Below are 24,834 nucleotides of genomic sequence, written 5' to 3' on the forward strand. Positions count from 1 at the left end.
CTTTGTAACTTTTTTTCCTTTTTGGGAGTCTAGTCCCAGTTTTTCCCGGTGGTAACTGACATTCTTGTATATCAATAAAGAACAGCATAAAACAGTTTTAACATTATTTATATCAAAAAGACATCCAAATTTTTGTGAACCGAATCTAATGACCAGAGCTCAGAGAAAGATTACAAGTACAAAACTTACAATTACCAAAGATTAATTTTTTAACAAAACAAGCATACATTTTTTAAAAAGAAAAAACCATGAACCTTTAACAAGACAAACAAAGCTTTTTAAAACCAGAATTAACCATTAAACATTTAGGTACAGTAAACATCTTTTGACCTTTTATATACCTTTTATGACCTTTTATATACCTTTTGTAATTTTTAGTTTTGACCCTCTTTCATCTTTATTTTATTGGTTAAGCCAGACATTTTTAGACAACCCCCTTTTATTATTATTATTATTATTATTATTATTATTATTATTATTATTATAGTTTTAAATTGGTATGATTTAAAACTTTTTATAATCAGTGTTAGGATAGGAAAGAGTTAAGACAGGAAACTGCTGGCCAGCATAAGAGACTTTGAGTGTTATCACAGTGAAGAACTTAGCTCAGAAAAGAAAAGAGGCACAGAGAGTGTCTTTAGATTCCCCACATTTATAACAAGTGGGAGCCGAGAGGTTCTATTGACCTCCTCCATAGGTTTTCTTAACTTAGGCGCTTAATTTCTATCCCTTCATTCCTTCAGCATAGGCCATCTCTAGGACTATGTCTGGTGAGGCATCCATACATGCTTTATGTTGCCCCATGGTTCCCTTATACTTAGATTACTCACACTTAACCGGTCATCCTTTACCGGCGAACCTGCAGCGTCCTGGTGAGAGTCGTTCCTGACTATGGAAAAATAAAAGAGAAGGGGGAAAAGCTTACCTATCCTCCAGTCCCTGTTCCGAGCGCCACCTGCCGCGGACCGTCCCTCTCGGAGACCGCCACCCACGGGAGAACAGGGTGAAGGATAGGATAGTCAGGATACGATGCAAGGGAAATGACAGACAGACACACTGTGTAGTGAAAATCTGCTGCAACTTTACTTCTGTAAAGCTTCAGTTTTTGTACAAAACAGATCAAAGAACTTGGCAGGTGCATTACATCACCCCACTCAGGGTTCCAGACATAAATCAAGATTAAGCATAACCAAAATAGAGCTTCTTCTACGTGCTCCTTTCTACGTGTTCCCCCTTCCGTGCTCAAGATGTTGGCAAGGACTTTTAGTTTTGTTTTGTCTTTTAGAATTCTGTCTCACACCATTATTTACTTTCTACCGTGGGAGACTAGTTCTCAGGGTCCTGTGTTTAGCTTTCCATCTATATAGTTTTTATTCTTTGTTCCATATCTCCTAATAGTTTTCTCATTTTCTCATGATAGTTCTTATACCAATATATTAAAACTAGTCTCATGTTATCAATAATTTCCTTTCTTTCCTTCTTATTATAAAGACTCCAGGGTTTCTGAGATCTAGCTAATCTTTTCATAAAGGGGAATTTTCTCTAACTCTCCTTTTCTTCTCTAAATCTGATTCACCTTGATGATTCCCTCGTAACATATTAACCTTAGCCGCTTCTGTTTCATAAATAATAAAGTTTCCCAGGCTCATGTGGCGTGGGGCATACTTCAGTTCCTCAAGGACTGCTTTATTGAACAGTGGAGCCGAGCCAAGGACGTACTTTGATCTCTTGGTAAGCGGTCAGCTATAAACAAGAAAGTTAAGAAATACAGAGAAAGATCAGGCAAGGTGTCAGGAGGGCTCGCTCTCAGGGCCATCTCCAGATACGAGATTTGCCTAGGGCATCAGGTCCTCTCTGGACTGCTGATTGCCAGGGGGACCACCTGGGGCTTCGCTCCAAGAAGCTCTAACCCCAATCCTTCAGCAGGCAAAAGCCAGCGCAGAGGCATTTTGTCACTACACGGCAGTCACTGCTGTGGACGTGGCACCATTTAAAGCCAGAACCTCTCCTCCTGCCTCTTGCAATTGACTCTCCAGCCAAACCTGACTGAATACTAGCAGGGACATCCCCAGTTCATACTGATGGCTGGTGTACAAGTCGTATCTGCATGGGTGACAAACCAGAATGGGCAGGTAGCAGCAATACGAATGAAAATAAGCACCATGTGACTGGCAAAGGAACCATACGGATAACAATATGTGAACTTTGGTCAGTAACAACCTATACTGACAGTTGGGCAGTATTCAAAGGCCTGAATTTATGATGACCCAGTGGTAAAGGAAAAGCCATCAGGTGATTGGGCAACCACTTTAAGGGCAACAGTGGGCAGGAGAAAATTAAGAGCTGGAGTCCCTGGTAGTTTATGTACAACACCTACCTTCTGAGACCCCCCAGGGAAATGAGAAACATACCTTTACCAAGGCAAGAGCCACAGGAGCCAGCATAGGATGGGATGGAAAATACCAAATGCTGGCATACTGGTAAAACCCTCCAACATTCAGCATGCTATCCGGTCCTGTGATGTTGAAATATGAGCGGCGGGGCTGCGTCCCCAACACCCTGGCCCCTTGGCTAGCTCATGCCCGAAATAACAACACACAAACTGTATTCATTTAAAGAACTGCTTGGCCCATGAACTCTAGCCCTTACAGGCTAATTCTTGCACCTGGACTAGCCCATTTCTAATGATGTGTGTAAGCACCCCAAGGTGCGCTTACCGGGAAGATTCTAGCCTCCGTCCATCGTGGATCTGAGCTTCATGCGTCTGCCTCAGAGTGCAGAGCTATCGCGTCTACCCGGGAGAGCTGAGCATGGCGTCTCTCCGGAAGCAGAGCAGAGTCTGACCTCACTTCCTCTTCTGCCCAGAATTCTATTCTGTTTACTCCTCCCATCTATGTTCCAAGCCATGAGGCCAAGCAGCTGGTTTATTATAACTTAACCAATGAAATCAACAGATTGATATATGACACTCCCACATCACTTCCCCTTTTTCTGTTTAAAAAAAAAAAAGAAGGCTTTAACTTAACATCCAAAACTCTAGAAATGACAGAGACATCTCGCTGCCTGGACAGTCACCCAAAGTTCCTCTGTACCGTTGGGGCATCCATCTTCGGCCTACAGGCCCATAGTTTCCAGCAGACATTTCCACAAAGCAGGAAATTTCAAAGGCAGTCACTATCTGCTTGTCCTGAAGAATGTCTTGCAGACTCTTTCATGAATCAGGAACCCCGAAAGATCATCTCACCTTTAGGCAAGTTCAGCAGTCCTCTCTCTGCGGGTTCTCTGTGTCCAGTTTATGCAATAGTCCAGGCAAGAGCAGTTTCTTGCCCAAATGGCTATCAAACTCCATAAGGATCCTCTTCGATGCCCATCTTCCTCTTGAAGTAGATTGGTGCTGCCAGGAGCAGAGTGTCTCATTGTCATGAAAAGTCCTAAGTTATTAAAACATGTAAAATGCCATATTCTCTAGTCTTTGAAAGATATGAAGAATGCCTATCTAAAATATATCTATGCACATCTAGAAAATCTTAACTAACATAACTACAAGCTTAACTACTATTAATGATTATTCATTAACAACCTATATACATTCAAAATTGACCTTAAATCTCTATCAATAAAGCAAAATCTATACTAATGCAAATTATTCATATCTATATCATATCCCCCTTTAAATGTAAAAGAACATTTATAAACCATATTTGGGAACATGGGCGCAGTTTTTTCTCTCCAAACTGCTTCCTGCTGAATGGGGGCGTCGTTAATTAGGTCTTTCATGGTATAACCTGTGTGCTAGTTTCATCTCAGTTGGCAGTTGAGCGAAGCAATTTTCTGAAGGTATTCACAGCAACCGTTCAGGAGGGCGTGGTCCATCATACCATATCGGAATAGAAGAAATGAACAGGGTCTCATCCTCTGTGAAAACAAAAAAAGAAACTCCTTTCCAAAGTATCATGTCCTTAGATCCAAATTTCAAAGTCAAGGCATCAAAATCTCTACGTTGGATTAGTTCAGCAGCATTTATAAACAAATATCTTTTGGCAGCTGTTGCTCCTTCCTCAGCATTCAAACAATTCAAAGAGAGCATAATAGTATACAGTATCAAGATTCTCTGTGTATTTTCCATCTTTGTACGCTTTATTTTAACCTCTATTTCGTTTATTTTTACTTTTATTTTATATTCTCTGTATCTCTTTGACCTGGAATAACTCTGTAGACCAGGCTCTCCTTGAACTCTCAGAGATCTGCCTGTCTCTGCCTCCCAGGCATTGGGATTAAAGGTGTTTGCTACTACACCTTGAACTCACAGAGATCTGTTTGTCTCTGCCTTCTAGGCACTGGGATTAAAGGCGTGTGCTACCACACCTTGAAGTCACAGAGGTCAATCTCCCTCTGCCTCCCAAGCGTTGGGATTAAAGGCGTGTACTACCACACACAACTTCTCTTTTTCTTACTTTTTTTTTTTTAAGAACTTTTAACTTTTAGCTTGCATATATTTTTAACACACTGTAAATCATTTAAACATTTTCTTTGTCTTTGAATCTCTTTACTGTATATCTCTCTTTTTCTGACCACACGAGCCTTTAAATTACTGAGCAATATGAGTAGGATTAAAGCCGTGGCTTTGCCAGCTAGATCCAGTCCATTCCTTAGCTTTCCAGCCTCATGGCGGAGATACAGGCTGTAGCCATGTTTATAGCCACAATTCTATGGCGTTTCAAGGTCCCTGCCAGCCAGCGAGCTACAACAGACAACAGTCAAGTCCTCTCTCGGTAGTTGGCTCTCCTGCCTCAGTCAGAGTTTGCCCTGGCAGGACGGCCCAGAAAGCCGGCATTTTTAAACAGCACAGCTTTTTTCCTGCTACGGCTGAAAACCGAAAAGCATGCGTTCAGCTTTTCACCAACACCGTTTAAGTGTTTTGTGGCAGGACCTCTTAATGAGCTGCAGGGTTTTGCAGCTGAAGCTGAGTCAGGAAGCCTCTCTTAGATGAGAGTGCTTGCTTGCTTCTAACAAGCAGAGGAGACCCGAGAAACTGCTGCTACCAAGAAAACATGCTTTACTCTTTCCCAAGCTTTTTCAGGCTTTCTGTGGATTCAGTTATCCACACGTCTGGGCGCCATCTGTTGAAATAGGAGCGGCGGGGCTGCGTCCCCAACACCCCGGCCGCTTGGCTAGCTCATGCCCGAAATAACAACACACAAACTGTATTCATTTAAAGAACTGCTTGGCCCATGAACTCTAGCCCTTACAGGCTAATTCTTGCACCTGGACTAGCCCATTTCTAATGATGTGTGTAAGCACCCCAAGGTGCGCTTACCGGGAAGATTCTAGCCTCCGTCCATCGTGGATCTGAGCTTCATGCGTCTGCCTCAGAGTGCAGAGCTATCGCGTCTACCCAGGAGAGCTGAGCATGGCATCTCTACAGAAACAGAGCAGAGTCTGACCTCACTTCCTCTTCTGCCCAGAATTCTATTCTGTTTACTCCTCCCATCTATGTTCCAAGCCATGAGGCCAAGCAGCTGGTTTATTATAACTTAACCAATGAAATCAACAGATTGATATATGACACTCCCACATCACTGTGAGGCTTGCTCCCAGTTTTGGCCCCTGTGCATGGATGCAATGGCAGAATCCATGTGTGAGATCTGCCTGATAAGGGACTGCCAGTCAGTGAGTGTGTATGTCCTCACTTGTGTAGACACACCACAGGCCTTTCCCTGCAAGCAAGCAACATGTGAGGTGGCCCTAAAGAGCCTGAACCAACTAGATGTTATACACATTGCCCACAGAGAACTAAGCACAGAGAGGGACGACTCACAACTGTAGTCACTAACATGGGGTAGCTGCCTTCCAGGAGACTCCTCTGCCTCCTCCTGGGCAGCTTGCTCACTCCCATACCTTCTGTTCTATGTGATCCACAAAAGCTTGGCCTCAGGAAGTTCTGGGCATCCCACAGAGCTTCCAGGGTCCTCTTGCTGATCCCAACCATCTTACCCTCATAGCTCAGTTCCACCTGTGGAGTACCACCAAGTCCACATTCCAAACAAAGCTTAAATAATGTGGTAATTCCAGCAGAAATGCCCTCAGGCAGGAACCAGAATGACTGGAGGAGAGCAAAAATGTGGCTAAGGCAATGACATATGGAAGCCAGTCCTGTGTTCCCAAATCTGCACATGGCAAACAAATCCACCCACCATCATTTTTGTCAAAGCCTTACAAGTCGTGCACAGTAGGGCCTACTGGCCAATCCCTTGCAAATGGGTTCACACAGACTCCAAACAGCCAAACTGGGAGTAGAAACAGGGCAGTAAGTTCTCATCTGCTTGAATCACTACAGATCCAAGACATCTCTTTGAACAACCTTCAGATGAAACTGATAGAAACTAGACTCTCTGTGGTAAAGAGCAGGTAGACTTACAGCAGCCCAGAAGACTGGGGCAGATCTGTGTCCCCGGGACACCACTTGGGTACCCTGCCTCACATGAGTCTAAACTAAGCACAGCTGGATATAGCAGGGCTGCCGTATTACAAAATGGGCCCAGTGCTCCTGTGCCACCTCCCCAGGATCCCTGTGGAAGTATCCAAGCCCTCTGTCCTGTCCTCCAGGCTACAAGAAAGGCAGAGGACTCTGGGAAGAAACTTGCCCAAAGATTCCAACTCTGCCCAATACCCGACTGGCCAGATATACTCCCTTTAAAAAAAAAAAATTTATTTGAACGCAGAGACATGGTGGTAGACCCTTGTGCCTCAGCACCAGGGAAGCTGAGCCAGGGGGACCACAAGTTACAGGCCAGCCTGGGCTACAAAGTGAGAGTCTGTCTCAGACACAAAAAGAAAATTCTTAGGAGATGAGGCCAGGTCAGGTGAGAGTGAAGAACTGGGTGCAGAGGTGATCCTGTAGGCCCAGCAGGCCTTTGGATGAGATGAACTCCAGGGGCACTGACCCAGGTGCCTTCTTCTTCAGGTCCTGCTCAAAGATCTGCAAAGGACAGACAATGGGTGGCATTGGGCTGGATGCAGTAGTCCCCGTGGCCTGCACCCCAATAGCCCTGTGCGCAGCTCTCACCTCATAAGCAGTAAGTTCCAGGAGTGGCGCAATGCTGACCTCAGGGACAGATAGCACCTGGTTGATGACCCCGGCAGCTCTGGATACCTCAGGATGGTAGTGCTGCTGAAGAGTCTAGAAGCAAGTTAGAGTGATGTCAGAAACCTCATGACATAGCAGCAGGGCCTTAGAATGGAGCTTGAAGCCCTGAGCCAGTGTGGGGTCACCAGCAACCGAGTATCTTAGCATACCCTGGCATGGTGCCCTGTGTGACCAAGATCTCTAGGGGCTGCTGGAGATGTGTCAGTGGAGACTCAAATGCCTTCTAGAAGCTGGACAGGCAGATGACTCACCTGCAGCTCCCACAAGCAGCTCTCCAAGGCATGGCTCCTGGCTGGGTCCTTCTCTACTGGGTCATATGGATCAGCATCTAGCTCTACAAACAGGATCAAGATTCCATTTGCCACCTGGCCTTTTGGACCACAGGAGCCAGGGTGTGCCATGATGCCCAGCTACTCACGCTCACTAATGCCCTGTGGACGATGCACCATAACTCGGCAGGCAGGGTGTCTACGCAACAGGTTGCAGATAAAGGGCAGGACCATAAGAAGGGCCTCAGGAGGTGCTGTTAAGGCCAGCCGGGCCAGGCGTTTGGCAAAGGCAGCCACCAGGTAGGCGGGGAGGTGGCTGGGAGGGAAATAGGTATGAGAAAATAGGTCCCCAAACATCCTTCCACTGCCTCCCTAACCAGAACTATAGCCCCCACAGACCATGGAGCTGGATATTCCCAACACTCACGAGGAAGAAAGGAAGAGGTCGGCCAAGTGAAAGAACCGGGCTCGGTACTTGACGTGAAAGATGGATGGATCCAGGAGGCCATAGAGCTTTTGATAGAAATCAGGGTATTCCCTGAGGGAGGGAGCAGAGAGGACACAGGAGGTGAACTGGTTAAAGGAAAAGAAACCCCCAGGTAACCAAGGCTCCTCCTCTTGCACCTCTTCTGCATTAACCTCCCAGGTGAGCAACAAAGGCCTTTGAGAGAAAACTAGACAGCAGACCAGTGTGGTCCTATTTGGTACTCACAGGTTATGCTTATGGATTAGGAGGAAAAGCCCATTCAAGGCCAGGAGGCTGATGGCACCACCTGCAGAAACACAGGAAGACATGAGGCTACCTACACCTTGCTCACCCTGGGCCTGAGTAGGTAAGGGAGGAGTGGGCATAGATACAGGTGGCCAGCCTATAGAGAGACTGACTACCTACGGTCACATGCAGGAAGATCTGTCAGGCAGGAGATGGCAGCTGGGCCCATGCACAGTGAGTGCCCCTCGCCCAATAACCTAAGTGGAAGTCCCACTCACCCACATCACAAGCACTTGTGAGGAAGTCAATCATGAGGGTGGGCTGAGCCAGGTGGGGCAGGATGGAGTCATGCATAGCCACTAGGACCTTCTTGTAGAGGCTGAGGGGCAGCTGCAGAGATCATGGCAGTCATGGAGCTGCTCCCCTTGCCCCCACTGCCCACAATAAAACCAGGGGCTTCACCCACCACACCCTACCTTATGTTTAAGGAACCCAAGCCACATCTCCTGGAAAGCTTTTCTGTGCTCCTGCAACGGGACCAGGCAATATGTGTATCCTGATAAACCCCAGACCCACCCAGTCCTTCTGCAGTCAACTGTGGGCCTTTGACCCTCAAAGACCCAGGCCAGTCTGTGATGCCAAGTCTCAGCACAAGGAGAGACAAAGAACAGAGGGGCGCAGGACTCAGGTCTGAAGCTGGTTATAGTAACACATAAAAGTGGCATCACTTGAGACAATGGAGTACATGCTATTGCCTATAACTGCCCAGAGAGGAGGCCATGCCAAGCAGTCTCTAAAAGCATCTCACCTTCAAGTGAATGACCTTCCACTTGTCTGATGTCTCTGAAATCACAGCAAAAAGGGGAAGACAGTGGCTAGCCAGGCTGAGAGGCCTGGATCTCTCCAGGAGCCCTCCTACCAGGATCAGGCTCCAGTGGGCCTTAACCTGCTCAGAACTCACGTGTGTGCTTCACATAGAACTTGGTAAGGTCATGCTCTTGGAGGGGCAGGTTCACAGCAGACAGCAACATGAAGGCATTGTTCCAGAAGGTGGGTGACACCTGCAGAAAGCCTAGCCTGAGCAATTGTTCAGGCTGCTGCCATCTACTTGCCTCCCTGAGGCACTACGGCATAGGATGGTGATAGAACCCAGCTTTTACCTCAGATTGCTGGCTGGTGGCTTGGGCTACAGTGCTTGTGGCCGCCTGCATTGTGTGGTACTGGATATCATCATATTCCAAGTATTCGCAGAACTGGGAGATAAGCAGGCTGTGGTCATCCTCGGGTGTGAGCAGGCCTCCTACCACTGCCTGGGGAGAAAGACAGGGTGAATGACTCTCTTCCACAAAATGGTCCTAGCATGGTCAAGAAGGATGTCACCATCCATCAAGCTCCATACCACCAAGCTGTCTGCCATTTCCTCTCCAATTCACAAGACAGAATATAGTGATATGTCATTTGTATTTCAATAAAGTTTGCCTGGAGATCAGAGAGTAAAACATCCCCACTGGTCAGCCTTACAGACTAGACAATGGTGACACACACCTTTAATCCTAGAAGCTATACTAGTTTGCCATCCAAACTGGGTGGAAGTAGTGCACACCTTTAGTTCCAGCACTAGAGAGGAATATAGGAGGCAGCTCTCAGTCTCGTTCTGAGGATTCCTGGAGACGGCATCACCATTTCACAATGAGGTAGAGGTAAAAGCCAGTGGCTGGCTATTTTGCTTTTATTAACTTCAGGCTGAATGCCAATATCTGTCTCTAGGTTTTTATTGATTGTGCTACAACAGAGACCTGTGAGCAGGAAGCCTTGCTTAGTTCCCAGGTCAAAGCAAGATAGGAACATAATATGCCCCAACTATCTGTTCAGGAAACTAACTCACGAAACCATCTTAGGCTTGGCCACCACAGTCTTCCAGAACCCACTAAGGCCTTACCCTGAAGAGTGTGCGGGGGAAGAGGTAGTGACTTTCCCACTGGGGCTTCTCCAGGGGTTTCGCTCCTTCCAGCTGCACAAACTTCATGAGTGTCTTGAGGGCCAGCTCCTGGGAAGCAGAGAAAGAGTAACCATGATGTCCCCATCTAGATGGCCTCCCAGAGTTCACCTAGCCTCAGGGTCGCTCCCAACCAGGCTTTGGCCTGGGCCAACAAGTAGGAGAGAAAGGAGACCACATCTTACCTTGCTCCGTGTTACACGTATGTGATGATGGTAACAGTGACATGCTCTTGTTGACTTGGGACAGAACTTATAACAGAATTTGGCCTGAGGCATGTACATAAGCTGGGCTTGCAGGGGAAGCCACCTAACTGCTCTCTCATCAAGCAATTTTGGAGATACCACAACAAACATGACAATATGCAAAGCAGATACGGTGCCCAGAACTAGGGTTACAGACACCATATCTTCAGAGTCAGATAAATCATACCACAAATACCATACCATAAATCTTTGTGGAAGAAAAAGAGCAATGAAGACATATAACTTCTCTTAAACAGGGAGAGAGGTGTTCACAAAAGCAGGCCCTACCTGTGCTTTAGAGAAGCTGGGCCAAGGACTTCAAGACTCACCTTGACTTGGAAGGAGGGATGGGTCAGGAGCTCCTCCAGGCGATTACAGCAGCTGTGATAGCGGTGTCTCATCCAAACTTTGTATTTGTGTGTGGCTCCCTGGGATCCTGAGAACAGAGGAGAGCTAACTCCCATTGATGTTTGTGTGCCAAGCCAGACCAAGGTCCTAAACTCAGTCCCGCCTTCCCAATGTCTCCCATCTTCAGCTGTGAACCTGTACCCAGACCAGGCCTTGGAAAAGACCATTTCTGATCTCTGCAAACTGGGACTAGATATTGAAATACAGTTCTTCTCACTTTGCCTCAGGATCTGGATCTCCCAAACACTAGGGCAGTGACAGCACCAAACTTTGAAGTGGCACAATTAAAACCCTGAGGAAAAAAGTTGCTAGTATACGAGTTCGTGAAGGCCTGGCAAGTACACGGATCTCACTTTCTGAGCCACAATGGACTGAGTCCTCCTACACCGTCTAGTCTATGACAGGGCCCTGGTTTGGCGTGTTCCTCCTGGCGGACAGCACCCCAGCCCCTCCAGGTCACTGTACCTGCCAGGACCCCGTCCTCGGGCGGCAGCGAGCCCACGAAGAGCTCTTCCCGCTCCAGCAAGGTACCGAAGAGTCGGCTGCACGTGCGCACCCCTTCCTGGATATCCTCAGGGTCCTCGGACTGAGGCGGGAGGTCAGAAAGGGTGACGCTGGGCCCAGCTGTGCCTTCCGTTTGCCGCCCCAGGGCCGCCCCCGCCGCTCACCTGAAGTGCAGCCAAGATGTCAAACACCGCATTGGCCTGGCCACGGCTCGTTAGCACCGCCTGTAGTAGACGACCAAGCTCCCCACGGGAGCCCGCAGAAGCCAGGTGACGATCCATGCTGCCGCTAGGGACTACCGAGTTTGGTCGCGCCTGTGACGTCTGCGATGGCTCGGTCTGATCACGTCATCAGGGAGCGCGAGGAAGAGCGACGGCGTGCTGCAACTATGGCACTATTCCACGTAGCGCGGTACGCAGGCCCGGAGGCTTCCGGACTGGGGGATGCAGAGGTAGAGGCGGGTAGCCGGGCACGAGTGCTGCTCGAGCGGCTGCAAAGCCGAGCCCGTGAGCGGCAGCAGCAGGAACCGAAGCCTGAACCCGCCGGGGAGGCCGCGGAAGCGGCAGGTAAACGGCGTCGACGGCCCCGGCGGCGGCGTGGCTGCTCTGTGGCTCAGAGCCCGGAGGCTCCTAGGGCGAAGCGGCAGAAAGCGGACTACAGTGTGCATGCAGGTGGGCCATGTGGCCGAGATGTGGACGGGGCTTGGAGGCTTTTTCCTGGGTGCGCTGCGGGGTTTATGTCCCCTCTGTTGTTGTGTCGCGCAGGGAGAGGCGAAGAGTCGCCTGGAGAGCTCAACACCGACTTAGAGGACTCAGGTGAGAAGCCCCCAGAGGAGGCCCCGAGACCCCCGGCTCCAGGGCCTGTGCTGGGGGACTTTGCAAGAAGGAAGACACTGAAGGTGAGTGAGTCTGGCCGTCCTCCCGCTACTCTTCAGCTTTATCGGGGAGGGGTGGGAGTGTTGTTTGTGGATTTTGTTTTGTTTTTGCCCTTACGTGGCCCTAACTGAAAGACCCCCGCCCCAGCCACATTGTTTAAACCTAGCTTGGCTGCTGTAACGCCATTTTGCAAGGCTTCCACACAAACAAATATAAGCTCAGGGCAAGGTCAGTACTCTTAGACTGCCAAACAGGATATCTGTGGTCAGACATCTGGCTTGGGAGGGGCACGGAAAGGTCTGGGGAAAACCACATGTGCCCTAGATAGAACTAAGTCAGTTATTATCAGATCTCCATGTACCCGAGGGACTTGTCATCAAATGAACCCATCGCCACATTTGAACTGACCAATGAAATCCCTGTAACCATGCATCTGCTTCTGTACGCCCTGCTTCTGCCACCCTTTTTCCTATAAAAGGACCCTTACCCAGTCCGCTGGTGCGCAAGTCTTCCGAATAGACTCTGCCGCCCGCAGGTACCTGTGTACTCCTCAATAAAAGAAACCTCTTGCAGTTTGCATCCGTGGTCTTGGCCTGATCCTTGGGTTCAGGGGTCTCCTCCTGAGCAAAAGTCCTCCTGGGGGGGGGAGTCTTTTATTTGGGGGCTCGTCTGGGATCAGGGACCCACCATTGGGAGGTAAGCTGGCCAGCGCTCTGTCTGAGTCTGTGTCGTTCTGTTATTCAGTACAATTCGATCGAGTCGCTCAGTATCTGGCAGGCCAGGGAAGGAGCTGACGAGCTCAGGCCCCCCCCCCCCCCAGCCCTGGAAGACATTCCAAGGATGTCCGCAGCCCTACATGGTTCTGGTTGGAGAAGAGGGATCCCGACCCTCGGAGTCTCCATAATCCGTACCTGTTTGTCATTTCTGTTAAATTTTGCTTTCGGTTATACGCTGAAGCCGCGCCGCGCGTCTGTTTTGTCTCTGCCTCAATGTTGGATCTTTCTGTTTAATATTAAATACCTTTCTCTTTGAGAAGATGGGACAATCTTTAACCACCCCCTTGAGTCTCACTCTAGATCAATGGGCTGATGTCCGGGACCGAGCCAACAACCAGTCGGTCGATGTTCGCAAGAAGAAATGGGTGACTTTTTGCTCGTCCGAATGGCCCTCTTTTAATGTTGGATGGCCAAGGGACGGTACCTTTAATCTTGATATTATTTCCCATGTAAAGACATGGGTGTTCGACATAGAACTTCACGGACACCTTGACCAAGTTGCCTACATTGTCACCTGGGAGAGTCTGGCATGTGACCCTCCCTCTTGGGTCAAGCCCTTTGTCATCTCTGACAAACCTCAACCTCCTCTTACCCCTACGGCCCCTAAGGCACCCCTTCCACCAGGAAGCCAGCCCCTTACCCCTCTTCCCCCTTCCTCTGCGCCTACCACCTCCTCCCTTTACCCCGCTCTCCTCAAGGAGAAACCTAAACCTGCCACCCCTCCCATTCTTCCCCCAAACCCAGATTCTCCCCTCATTGACCTCTTCTCAGAAGAACCTCCTCCCTATGTAGAAAGCCAGGAGGGGCCAGAGGCAGTCGCGGCAGTAGGCAGACTGCCTGAACAAAGCTCCCTGGCACCCTCACCCATGGCCGGGCGGCTCCGAGGCAGAAGCGAGCCGCCTCCTGACTCCACTTTTCTCCCCTTGAGGGAGGGCCCGAATGGCCAACAGCAGTACTGGCCATTCTCTGCCTCTGATCTTCACAACTGGAAACAGCATAATCCTCCCTTTTCCGAGGATCCGGTGGCGCTGACTAATCTGATTGAGTCCATTCTAGTCACTCACCAGCCCACTTGGGATAATTGCCAGCAGCTCTTTTTGGAGGCCCGGAAGAACATTCTGGGTGACAACGGCCACCCGACCCAATTACCTAACAAGATTGACGCAGCTTTTCCACTGACACGTCCTGATTGGTATTTTACCATGGCTGCAGGTAGGGGACACCTACGTCTTTATCACCAGTTGCTCATAGCGGGTGGGGGGGGGGCAGCACGCCGACCCACTAATTTGGCTTAGGTAAAGCAAGTGATACAAGGGAAGGAAGAGACACCCTCAGCCTTCCTAGAGAGGCTTAAGGAAGCATACAGGATATACACTCCTTATGACCCCGAAGACCCTGGACAAGCCACTAGCGTGTCAATGTCCTTCATTTGGCAGTCCAGTCCAGACATCAGAAGCAAGTTGCAGAGACTGGAGGGTCTTCAGGGGTATACTTTGCAGGACTTATTAAAGGAGGCAGAGAAGATTTTCAATAAGAGGGAGACTCCAGAAGAAAAGGAGGAAAAACAATGGCAGAGAATGAAGGAGGCTCAGGAAGAGAGGGACAAAAAGAGAAATAAGGAATTGAGCAAGGTGCTGGCCACCGTAGTTCATGGACAGAATAGAGAGGGAGATAGGCTGGAAGACCGAAAGGGGGCCAAGAAGGACCAATGTGCCTACTGCAAAGAACGAGGACATTGGGTCAAAGACTGACCCAAGAGGTCTAGAGGACCCCGAAGACCCAAACCTCAGACCTCCCTCTTGACGCTGAAGGACTAGGGAATCCAGGGCCAGGAGCCCCCCTCTTCCCCCCCCCAAGCCCAGGATAACTCTTGATGTGGGGGGGGGGGCAACCAGTCACCTTTCTAGTAGATACCGGGGGCCCAGCACTCGGTCCTGGCTCATATGCCAGGACCACTCAATGACCGTTCTGCCTGGGGTCCTAACCCAGAAACTAGGCCCCTGGAGGCGTTCTGTAGCCTATCCAAGAAACTCGACCCAGTTGCATCGGGATAGCCGCCTTGTCTAAGAATGGCAGCGGCTATTGCAGTTCTTACCAAGGACGCGGGTAAACTGACTCTGGGCCAGCCATTGGCCTCATGCAATGGAGGCCTTGGTCAAATAGCCTCCGGACCGCTGGCTTTCCAACGCCCGCATGGCTCATTACCAAGCCATGCTTCTGGATGCAGACTGAATGCAGTTTGGGCCTGGGGTCATACTCGACCCTGCGACCCTGCTCCCCTTGGCTGGGGAGGCAGAGCAGCATGACTGCCTCCAGATCCTTGCGGAAATGCACGGGACCAGACCAGACCTGACGGATCAACCCCTTCACGACGACACTGACTGTACCTGGTACACTGATGGCAGTAGTTTCCTGGCGAATGGGGAACGGAAAGCGGGAGCAGCGGTGACCACAGAGACTGAGGTAATCTGGACAAAAGCCCTCCCTCTGACCGATTTGGGAGACACCAGGCCATCCCGATGCCCACTGCTCTATAGTCAAGAGGACATCGATCTCCTAAAGAAAATGGGGGCCACGTATGACCCCAAAGAACAACAACACGAAACAGCAAAGATGGTGACCAAGAAACTCCTGGAAGAAATCTTCCCCAAGTATGGGATGCCTCAGGTCCTGGGCACTGATAATGGGCCCGCCTTCGTCTCCCAGGTAAGTCAGTTGATGGCCAAGCTTTTGGGGATTGAATGAAAATTACATTGTGCATATAGACCCCAAAGTTCAGGACAGGTAGAATGCATGAATAGAACAATTAAGGAGACCTTATCCAAATTAACGCTTGACTGGCACTAGAGACTGGGTGCTCCTCTTACCACTGGCCTTATATAGGGCCCACAACACTCCGGGCCCCCATGGACTGACTCCTTTTGAAATACTATATGGGGCCCCAACCCCATTTATAAATTTCTTTGACTCAAACATTGCTGATTTTGCCTTCTCTGGAAGCTCATTTGCAGGCATTGCAGATTGTGCAAAGAGAGGTCTGGAAGCCACTCGCTGCAGCTTACTGAGACCAACTGAACCAGCCGGTGGTACCGCATCCCTTCCAGATAGGAGACATTGTTTGGGTCCGCAGACACCAGACCAAAAACTTGGAACCTTGGTGGAAAGGCCCTTACACTGTCCTCCTGACTACCCCAACAGTACTAAAAGTTGACAGCATCGCAGCCTGGATCCACGCCTCCCACGTCGAGGCCGCCCACACCACTGGGGAGACAGAGCTGATTGCGACATCAGCATGGAGAGTCCAGCGCACCCAAAATCCTTTAAAGATAAGACTTACCCATGGGGCCCCTTGACTATTATATGGGCTCTGCTGAGGCTGGGAATGGCGACCCAAGAGGGGAGCCCACATCAGGTGTACTCTCTGACGTGGCAAATCCAGTCCCAAAGCGGGGAGATTGTTTGGGAAACCCAGGGCAACCATGCGCTTAACACCTGGTGGCCCACTCTAACACCTGATTTCTGCCAGCTGGCCGCGGGGCTGGATTCCTGGGATATCGCCGATACGGATTATTCTGGACTAGACAAGACCATGGAACCCACCTCAGGAGGGCAAGGGGTAGAAGGCTGTTCCAGCCCTAGAAGAAGATGCATATTAGCAGGAGCATACTTTTTCTTATGCCCCAGGGACGGTAGATCTAAAGCACAGGCTTATAAATGTGGGGGATATGAAAAAATGTTTTGTGCAGCATGGGGTTGTGAAACAACAGGGGACGCCTACTGGAATCCCACATCCAGTTGGGACAAGATAAGGGTAACCCGAGGTTGGAATCGGCCACCACTAGAATGGTGGCCAAACAACTACAAAGGGGGATGTGGGGGAGAGGTCCACTCAAAAGATTGGGGTGACTTTCAGTGCTCTAACGGAACTTGTCTGCCCCTCAAAATTGACTTTACGGATTCTGGGAAAAGAGCCACAGAATGGCAGCAGGGCTATACCTGGGGCTTCCAATGGTACAAAATAAATAGGGGACTAACTTTCAAGATTAAACTTAAGGTAAAAACAGCAACCCATTCTATTGGGCCCAATCAGGTCTTAGCAGACCAGAAATCATCCTCCCAGCCAGCATGAATCTTACCCCCAGCAGCGCCTTACAACACCTCCCTAGCTCCCTCAACTGATGCACCAGCAGGACTCCCATTACCGCCTTGCCTTCCCGTCCCCCTGAAACAGGAGACAGACTGTCCGTTATTCAGGCACTAATGTTGACCCATCAATATCAACAGTTACAACAGCAAGAAACCGAGATCCCATAGCCACTTTGAATAAAAGATTTCATTCAATGGTAAAAGAAAATGGGGGAATGAAAGACCCCCGCCCCAGCCACATTGTTTAAACCTAGCTTGGCTGCTGTAACGCCATTTTGCAAGGCTTCCACACAAACAAATATAAGCTCAGGGCAAGGTCAGTACTCTTAGACTGCCAAACAGGATATCTGTGGTCAGACATCTGGCTTGGGAGGGGCACGGAAAGGTCTGGGGAAAACCACATGTGCCCTAGATAGAACTAAGTCAGTTATTATCAGATCTCCATGTACCCGAGGGACTTGTCATCAAATGAACCCATCGCCACATTTGAACTGACCAATGAAATCCCTGTAACCATGCATCTGCTTCTGTACGCCCTGCTTCTGCCACCCTTTTTCCTATAAAAGGACCCTTACCCAGTCCGCTGGTGCGCAAGTCTTCCGAATAGACTCTGCCGCCCGCAGGTACCTGTGTACTCCTCAATAAAAGAAACCTCTTGCAGTTTGCATCCGTGGTCTTGGCCTGATCTTTGGGTTCAGGGGTCTCCTCCTGAGAGAAAGTCCTCCTTGGGGGTCTTTCAAACTATAGAATGGCGGGAGGCTTATAGAGTTCCGTAGGGTATGTGAAGTCCACAGACGTGTAAGACCTATTGGACACTGGTGTGTCTGGCGGCCCCCGCAGAAACATTTCTGGCCATAGTGAGGCAATTGCTGGTCTGGGCGTCTTGTCCGAAGACTGCCAAGAATGGGTGGTGGTGAAGGGTTGAGGAGAGACTAAGTCAGCTCTTGCATCAGGGTTGACTGCTCCATGTGAGTGCTGCTCCCTTTCTTAGCTCCCCTTGCTGGCCCTAAAATGAGAGTCAGGGTGGTTTAAGGAAACCTGCCCTGCTAATACGTTCTTCACCCTGCTAAGGTTTGCCCTCGTTTTCCAGCACTTACTCTCCCTAGGTACCTCTATAGAAGCTGCTGTTAGTGTCTCTTCTTTTGTTCCTAGTTTCTGATAACAGGTGTTGCTCCATGAGCCTGAAGGGCTCTGCAGAACTCTTGTGGTTTTTTTACTCTTTTAGGTCCAGCCTTTCCTGCCAGCATGGCTGGCAAAGCCAAGCTGTGTCAAGAAGAGCGTCACTGAGGTTCTTACTCCTATCGAAGACATCCATGAGGTTCACCCTGACTTGCAGAAGCAACTGAGGGCTAATAGCATCTCTTCCTACTTTCCAGGTCCTTCAGCCCTGGGCAGATGATGGAGTGAACTCCCCAAGGCAGCCTTCCCTGGGCTGTCAGGGCTCCAATATAAGGGCTGTGGTTTAGGGGTCCCTACTTCACACTGGATCAGTGAGTTTCTGCATCGTTGGGCTCAGGTTCCTGATGATTATCTTAGGTCTTAGATCTCCTGGGTGACATAGTATATCCTAGCATATAATTCACCTGTTCCTTTTCTTCCTTCATTACAGTCCAGGCAGCTGTGATTCCTGCCCTCTTGGAGAGTGCAGATAGTGGGTTTCTAGTAGGCAGAGGTAGATACCAACCTAGTGACCTCTGTGTGTCTGCCCCAACGGGCAGTGGGAAAACCCTGGCATTTGTTGTCCCTGTGGTACAAGTGAGTATCAGAGTACACATTTCTAGCTAGAGCACAGCAGGGAGGGTGCTGGTGGCACAGATCATTTCTGTCCCTACAGGCCCTGCTGCATCGAGTGGTCTGCCACATCCGTGCTCTGGTTGTGCTTCCTACTAAGGAGCTGGCCCAACAGGTATGCCCCTCTGTATCCAGAAGTCTGTATCCCCAGGAGTTGCCCTGCTGGATGTACACGGTACTTATCCCTTGACCACCTGTGTTAAACTCAAGAGTCTTTGTCATAGCAGAGGCCACCATCTATTTTAGACCAGTGACAGACTCCTTTTGCAGGTGAGCAAAGTATTCAACATCTACACGGATACCACACCTCTGCGGGTTGCTTTGGTGACTGGACAGAAGTCACTGGCCAAGGAGCAGGAGAGCCTTGTCCAGAAGACGTAGGTGTGCCAGGTGGTGGGCTCTGCAGGAGGTCGTTCCCCAGCCCAGCTGGTGTCCTTTGATTAGGGTGGTGTTAGTGCTTTACATGTGAGGCTTTGCTGTTAGATGGCCCTTCTTTGAGTCTTTCTGGTTTGTAGGGTAGATGGTTACCGATGCCTGGCTGATAATGTGGTGGCCACACCTGGCCGCCTGGTGGACCACATTGACCAGACCCCAGGATTCAGCCTCCAGCAGCTCCGCTTCCTGGTAGGCCACCTTCTGGACACCTGGGTCCCTGAGCTGGGGTGATGTCATTGGGGAGTCTTCAGTTGACCCTTGGTTCCTGTCTGCTGTAGATCATTGATGAGGCTGACCGGATGATAGACAGCATGCACCAGTCCTGGCTGCCCAGAGTGGTGGCAGCAGCCTTCCACAGTGCAGGCCCCTCAGGCTCCTGTACCCTACTCCAGAGGACACAGCCCCAGGCTGTGACTGCTGCCAGGTATCCTGCTGCTCCCTTTCTCAGCTCCCCTTGCTGGCCCTAAAATAGCAGTCAGAGTGGCTTGAGGAATCCTGTCCTAACACGCCCTTGGTTTTCCAGCACTTGCTCTCCCCAGATGCCTCTACAAAAGTTACTGTTCTCAGCCACACTGACCCAGAACCCTGAGAAACTGCAGCGGCTTGGCCTCTACCAGCCAAGACTTTTTTCCACAAAGCTGGGACACAGTTGCCCTAAAGACACAGTTGAGATGGATGGAAATTTTGGGGGAAGTACACCTTCCCTGTGGGGCTCACGGTAAGCAAGTAGGGCACGTGGGGCGAGTTGGTGCCTAGGCCCAGGGCTTCTGGCTAGCACCTGCTGTCCATGTCCCACAGCACCACTATGTACCCTGTAAACTCAGCTCGAAGCCACTTACTGTCTTACACCTGGTCCTTGGGATGAACTTCTAAAGGGCCCTTTGCTTCACTAACTCTCGAGAGAATTCCCACAGGTAAGCTGAACCAAGGCGGGGTATAGCTAATACAGACTAGATCCTGGCACCACCTGGCTTCTATTTCTTACCTACCCAGCCTCTTCCTGTTAACACAAGCTTTTGGGGGTGTGAGTGTGGCTGAATTCTCCTCCCGCTATGGACCTGGCCAAAGGAAAAAATCTTGAAGCAGTTTGAACAGGGAAAGATCCAGCTGTGAGTACATGGAAAACAGACAGGACCTAACTGTGTAGTAGTGGGGTGTTACTGGGCCCTTCTAGTTCCTGGGTTAGCTGGCTCCCAAGAGAGCCTTGGAACAACCCTGGCAGAGTGGGTATACATGTGACTGCTAAGTGTTTCTGGCCCTCTGAGCCCCTGTACCCATGTCTCTTCAGCCTTATCAGTACAGATGCTACTGCTCGAGGCATCGACGTGCAGGGTGTGGAACTGGTGATCAACTATGATGCCCCCCAATATCTACGAACTTATGTGCATAGGTAAAGTCTAGTCAGCAGTGGCTGCTGTGGGGCTTATGAGCTCTTGGCCATTATATGTGGGATCTTGCATCGTGGTTTGTGTGCTGTGTGACCAAGAGAGCAGGTGTCCGATTAGGTCTCCAGGGTTAGGGCCAGAAAACACTTATGCTTGGTTTCAGGGTTGGGAGAACAGCCCAAGCTGGAAAAACAGGCCAGGCCTTCACACTTCTCCTGAAAGTGCAGGTAAGACCATGTAGTTCCCAGCAGATGTCATGGGTAAATGCATGCTACTGCAAATGGCATTTGTTCCCACCCTGTCCATGAAACCCCTTCCCTTTAGGAAAGGAAGTTCCTCCAGAAGCTCGGGTGCCTGAGGTGGCACATCATGAGATCCCCAGGGAGCTCCTGCAGCCCCTGGTCCCTCATTACGAGATGGTCTTGTCTCAGCTGGAGAAGATTGTCAAGGTGAGTGCTTTTGGACCCAGGTGGGGCTTTTGCAAATCCAGCTCAGCTCTGGTAATGTCATCACACATTCTAGGAAAGGGAGGTAAGCAGGAAGCAGCCTCATGCCATGGGACATGCCTCCTGAGCACAGCGCCTGTTGTGTCCCAGTTGTAGGGCAAGGGCTCTGCAGACAGCAGGTAAGGATGATCCCTTTTCTCCACAGGCAGAGCAAAAGCTGAAGATGGCCTAGATGGGAGCAAAAGCCCAGGGGGAACATCCTGCTGAAATGAATGTTGTGTTTAAGCAAAAGATACGGTTCCTTGGGGTTCCACTAGAAACAACCCTTCGCTGCAAGCACCATGGTCATCTTGGGCTAGGCAGCCTAGATGTTGGCTTGGTCCTGAAAAGTAGTGGCCCTTGGTTTGCACTGCTGGGGTCCAGCTGTCTTTGGAAATAAATAAGCTCAGGTAACGCTGAAGGGTGCCTTCAGGAATGTGAGGAGAAACTATGGTCAGCCTTATGGTGACAGCAGATTAAAATGTGCCTAGCATTAGCATTTCGTGTCTACAGAGAGACTATGGTGAGCCTGTCCCAGACAAGTCACTGAAGTCCAGGAATAGGTTGGTTTAAGATGTTTCCATGGCTACTAGCCTTCAAGATGGTACCCACATAAGCATGAAGTAAATTACAGGAGAGTGCTTGCCTGAACATAGTCAAAGAAACTGTGCTTTTTGTAAAAAATTAAATAAATAAAAAGAAAGAAAAATCTATATTATTAAGATAAACTGTTTTCATTATATTAAAAAAATGGATAACTTAAACTCATGTGAGTTTCCTGATAGCTTCAACACACTAATACCCCTCTAATTCAGGACACCTAGGCTAGCTCAAGAAAGCAACACAGGCCACTGGCACCATCCTCAGGCCCTTGCTGACTCTAGGATTTTGTTCATGAGATTAATTTAGAATCTGCTAGCAGCTAGTCTGAGAGTCAGACTTCCACTTTATTGTTGACATTACTAATGCTTTGAACATCTTATACAATGAAATGAAATCTCCACTCATCTCCGCACCAACCTAAGTCTGAAGATTTTTGTTGTTCTTTTTAAACCTACTGAATTGATTTTGTTGTTTACTCAAAAGTGCCTACAAGGGCTCACAGGACAAAGAAAACTGACTTCCAGCAGCAATGAAATGCCAGTAGTTCTTCCTCAGCTACTGGTAGAATTGTGCATGCTGTCATATTATCCTGTTGTGTCTGGAAAAAAGCTTTCCTTTAAATTATGCACCACCTTATTCTGCCTCCATGTATGACTGAGGTCACCAGATCTCACTATAAATGGCTGTGAGACACAATGTGATTGCCGGGAATAGAACTCAGGACCTCTGGAAGAGCAGCCAGTGCTCTTAATCTCTGACCCCACCTCTGGCTCTTAACTTTTCTCTGTACCATCTTCCTTGAAGATCTCTGAGCCTTGGAGAGAGGTATGGAATGTCCCCTTTAGGGCCCAACACTCCATGCGGTCTCTTACTTTGTACCAGTTGAGCAGCTGCCATCTACTGCAGTCAGCTTTTATGATGAGAGCTGAGAGGCACACTTAATCTATGGGTATGGGGATATCATCAAAAGTCATTTTAACAGTATGCTCATTAACAGAATAATAGTATTTGTTTTTCGAGCCCATAACCTGTCTAATCACAGGTTCTTGGCCCCATTAACAGTACCTAATATGGGTTCTATCACATGGGGCAGGCCTTTGATCCAATCAGAAAGTGGGTGGGAGGCTAGAGATTAGTAATTGAGCATTTTCTGTGATGCAGAGGTTTGGTTTCTAGTACCTACATGATAGCTGCCTGCAGTGTTTAGGGGTCCTCAAAAGGGGAACCCATTCCTGGTTCAGTGGTTATTTGCTAGCATGTGTTATCTAGTTGGGATTTTGAGCTTCCCCCGCCCCAACATAGAGTAACTTCATTTAAACTAGAATGTATATATTAGAATGTGTATATAGAAGGTTTCCAATATAGCTTTTTCAAAAGTATTATTGGTGACAAAGTTAATACATCTTGAAGTTACTTAAGACTGCTATCCTACCGTGTGTCAAACTGTTTTACTGTAATCTTAGGTCCTCTTCATGCCCTGACCCAGATAATGCACATGTATCTTTTTTTTTTTTTAAAGCAGCAAATAAAGACTTGGAAGCAACTTTCTAAAATCTACCATAAAGATTGGTTGGTTGATAAATAATTATGTCTGTTATCTGGGTCAGTTGGGCTTGATTGGACCCAGTGACTTTTCCCTTGTGAAACTCAGCTAAAGATTTCTATAAAGTATTCCCCGTGGGGTGCTTACTTTGCTGTCAATAAAGACAGTGAAGCTCTTTGTGAGCTCCATACAATGTGTGGTGGGAAAACTGACTTGGTAGGCAGGTAGGCAAGATGAATGAGTTTGGGGTCAGCCTTAGGGTTGTGCAGTGGGTAGGGATAGGCAGGAAAGTGAGTCCTTTTTCCCCATTCCCCCTCTGAAAACCCCTGGCTAACTTTATCCCCCTTGCCTCTCTGCTGGGGATTAAGGGTGTGTACCACTACACCTTGAGGTCCATTTTTATGGACAGTGTCAGAAATGATCACATCTACTATCTTGATCAAGATCAGCACTCAACTGTCACCTGTTGGATCTGTACAAGATCAGGCATCTAGTGAAGGTGGTGGACACACCATGGGACCAGCCAGGGAGGGCCACCTGGGATCTGCTTGCGTGAGGCTGGGTATGAGCTGAAACCCCAAGGCCTTTCAGAAAGGAAATGGTGTGAAGGCTGACTTTTGCATGACAGTTCTAAGTAGAAATCAAAACATTATTTTTCTGGTGTTTTTCTACCTACTTCCTAGTGCCTGAAGAGGGGCTCAACTTGCAGTCCTTTTGGCACTGTGAAGTCCTGAAGCAGACAAGCACCCATGGTGGAAAGCTGCACAGGAACCCAGGTGTCAGTAGCTTCAAGGCCAAGGAACTAAAGAGGAAGACTTTGAACATGCAAGCCCTGCATTGCTTTGAAGCAATACATACACAGAAGGCTTTGTTTTCTAACCAACACATCCTTACTCCAAGCACTGGTCACGGAAGACAAAACAAGGATGTAGAAAGGTCACTTTTATTAGCCTCTGCTTATAGGACATCAAAACCCTATTCAAATACAAATGTTTGTGTTTACAAAGTATTTACAATTTCAGTCCTGTTTATTACATTTTTTTTTTAAAAAGAAAACAACAGCTATCTGGTTGAAAAATGGATGAAAGTAACTTCCAAAAATGAAGACCCTGCCTATTGCTCCCACCAACCACCTGGCTTGGGCACACTGAAGTATGCTGCCACAACAGTGGGAAGGATGGAGAAAAAGGTGAGTGTAACATTCACCAAGGACCCCCCACTGAGCTCAGTTCTGCCTGAAAACTATGGGGAATAGGAATTGCTTCTAGGAGCCTGTTGAAATAAGGAGCAGTGGGGCAGCATCCCAGCACCCCGGCCGCCTGGCTAGCTTATGCCCCGAAATAACAACACACAAACTGTATTCATTTAAGCACTGCTTGGCCCATTATATCTAGCCCTTTCTTGGCTAACTCTCGCACCTGGATTAGCCCATTTCTAATAATGTGTGTAAGCACCCCAAGGTGCATTTACCTGGAAGATTCTAGCCTACATCCATCCTGGGTCAGAGCTTCGTC

The 24,834-nt window shown here is 48.9% G+C and overlaps 1 protein-coding gene and 1 pseudogene across 2 annotated transcripts; one reads left to right on the plus strand and one right to left on the minus strand.

The window, feature by feature from the left end:
* Positions 1-1,061: 1,061 nt before the first annotated feature.
* Positions 1,062-11,602, minus strand: LOC126491158 (nucleolar complex protein 4 homolog). Of its 2 annotated transcripts, none has more exons than XM_050126606.1 (16): positions 11,446-11,602; positions 11,243-11,363; positions 10,699-10,805; positions 10,068-10,175; positions 9,289-9,438; positions 9,090-9,189; positions 8,937-8,971; positions 8,605-8,655; positions 8,407-8,518; positions 8,129-8,189; positions 7,844-7,954; positions 7,572-7,732; positions 7,399-7,481; positions 7,067-7,180; positions 5,445-6,979; positions 1,062-2,844 (listed from the first exon to the last, which is right to left on the minus strand). In XM_050126606.1, the coding sequence occupies exons 1-15, from the start codon at positions 11,560-11,562 to the stop codon at positions 6,860-6,862; spliced, it is 1,551 nt and encodes a 516-aa protein (XP_049982563.1). In that variant the 5' UTR covers positions 11,563-11,602; the 3' UTR covers positions 1,062-2,844; positions 5,445-6,859. The 2 variants fall into 2 exon arrangements, with proteins under 2 accessions (XP_049982563.1, XP_049982562.1); XM_050126605.1 differs by having other exon boundaries at positions 7,566-7,732; positions 11,446-11,601.
* On the plus strand, positions 11,595-21,306 carry LOC126491162 (ATP-dependent RNA helicase DDX51-like; annotated as a pseudogene).
* Positions 21,307-24,834: the final 3,528 nt, after the last annotated feature.

This window comes from Alexandromys fortis, unplaced genomic scaffold (assembly GCF_014885135.2).
Source record: "Alexandromys fortis isolate MF-2015 unplaced genomic scaffold, M_Fortis_MF-2015_v1.1 scaffold_245, whole genome shotgun sequence".
Classification (NCBI taxonomy): Eukaryota; Metazoa; Chordata; class Mammalia; order Rodentia; family Cricetidae; genus Alexandromys; species Alexandromys fortis.

Coding starts and splice junctions, on each gene's coding strand:
- LOC126491158 (XM_050126605.1), bottom strand. CDS start 11,562: ATGGATCGTCACCTGGCTTCTGCGGGCTCCCGTGGGGAGCTTGGTCGT. Junction 9,190..9,288: donor CCACCAGCCAGCAATCTGAG/GTAAAAGCTGGG, acceptor GGCTTTCTGCAG/GTGTCACCCACCTTCTGGAA. Junction 7,482..7,565: donor TCCACAGGGCATTAGTGAGC/GTGAGTAGCTGG, acceptor TCCTGTTTGTAG/AGCTAGATGCTGATCCATAT.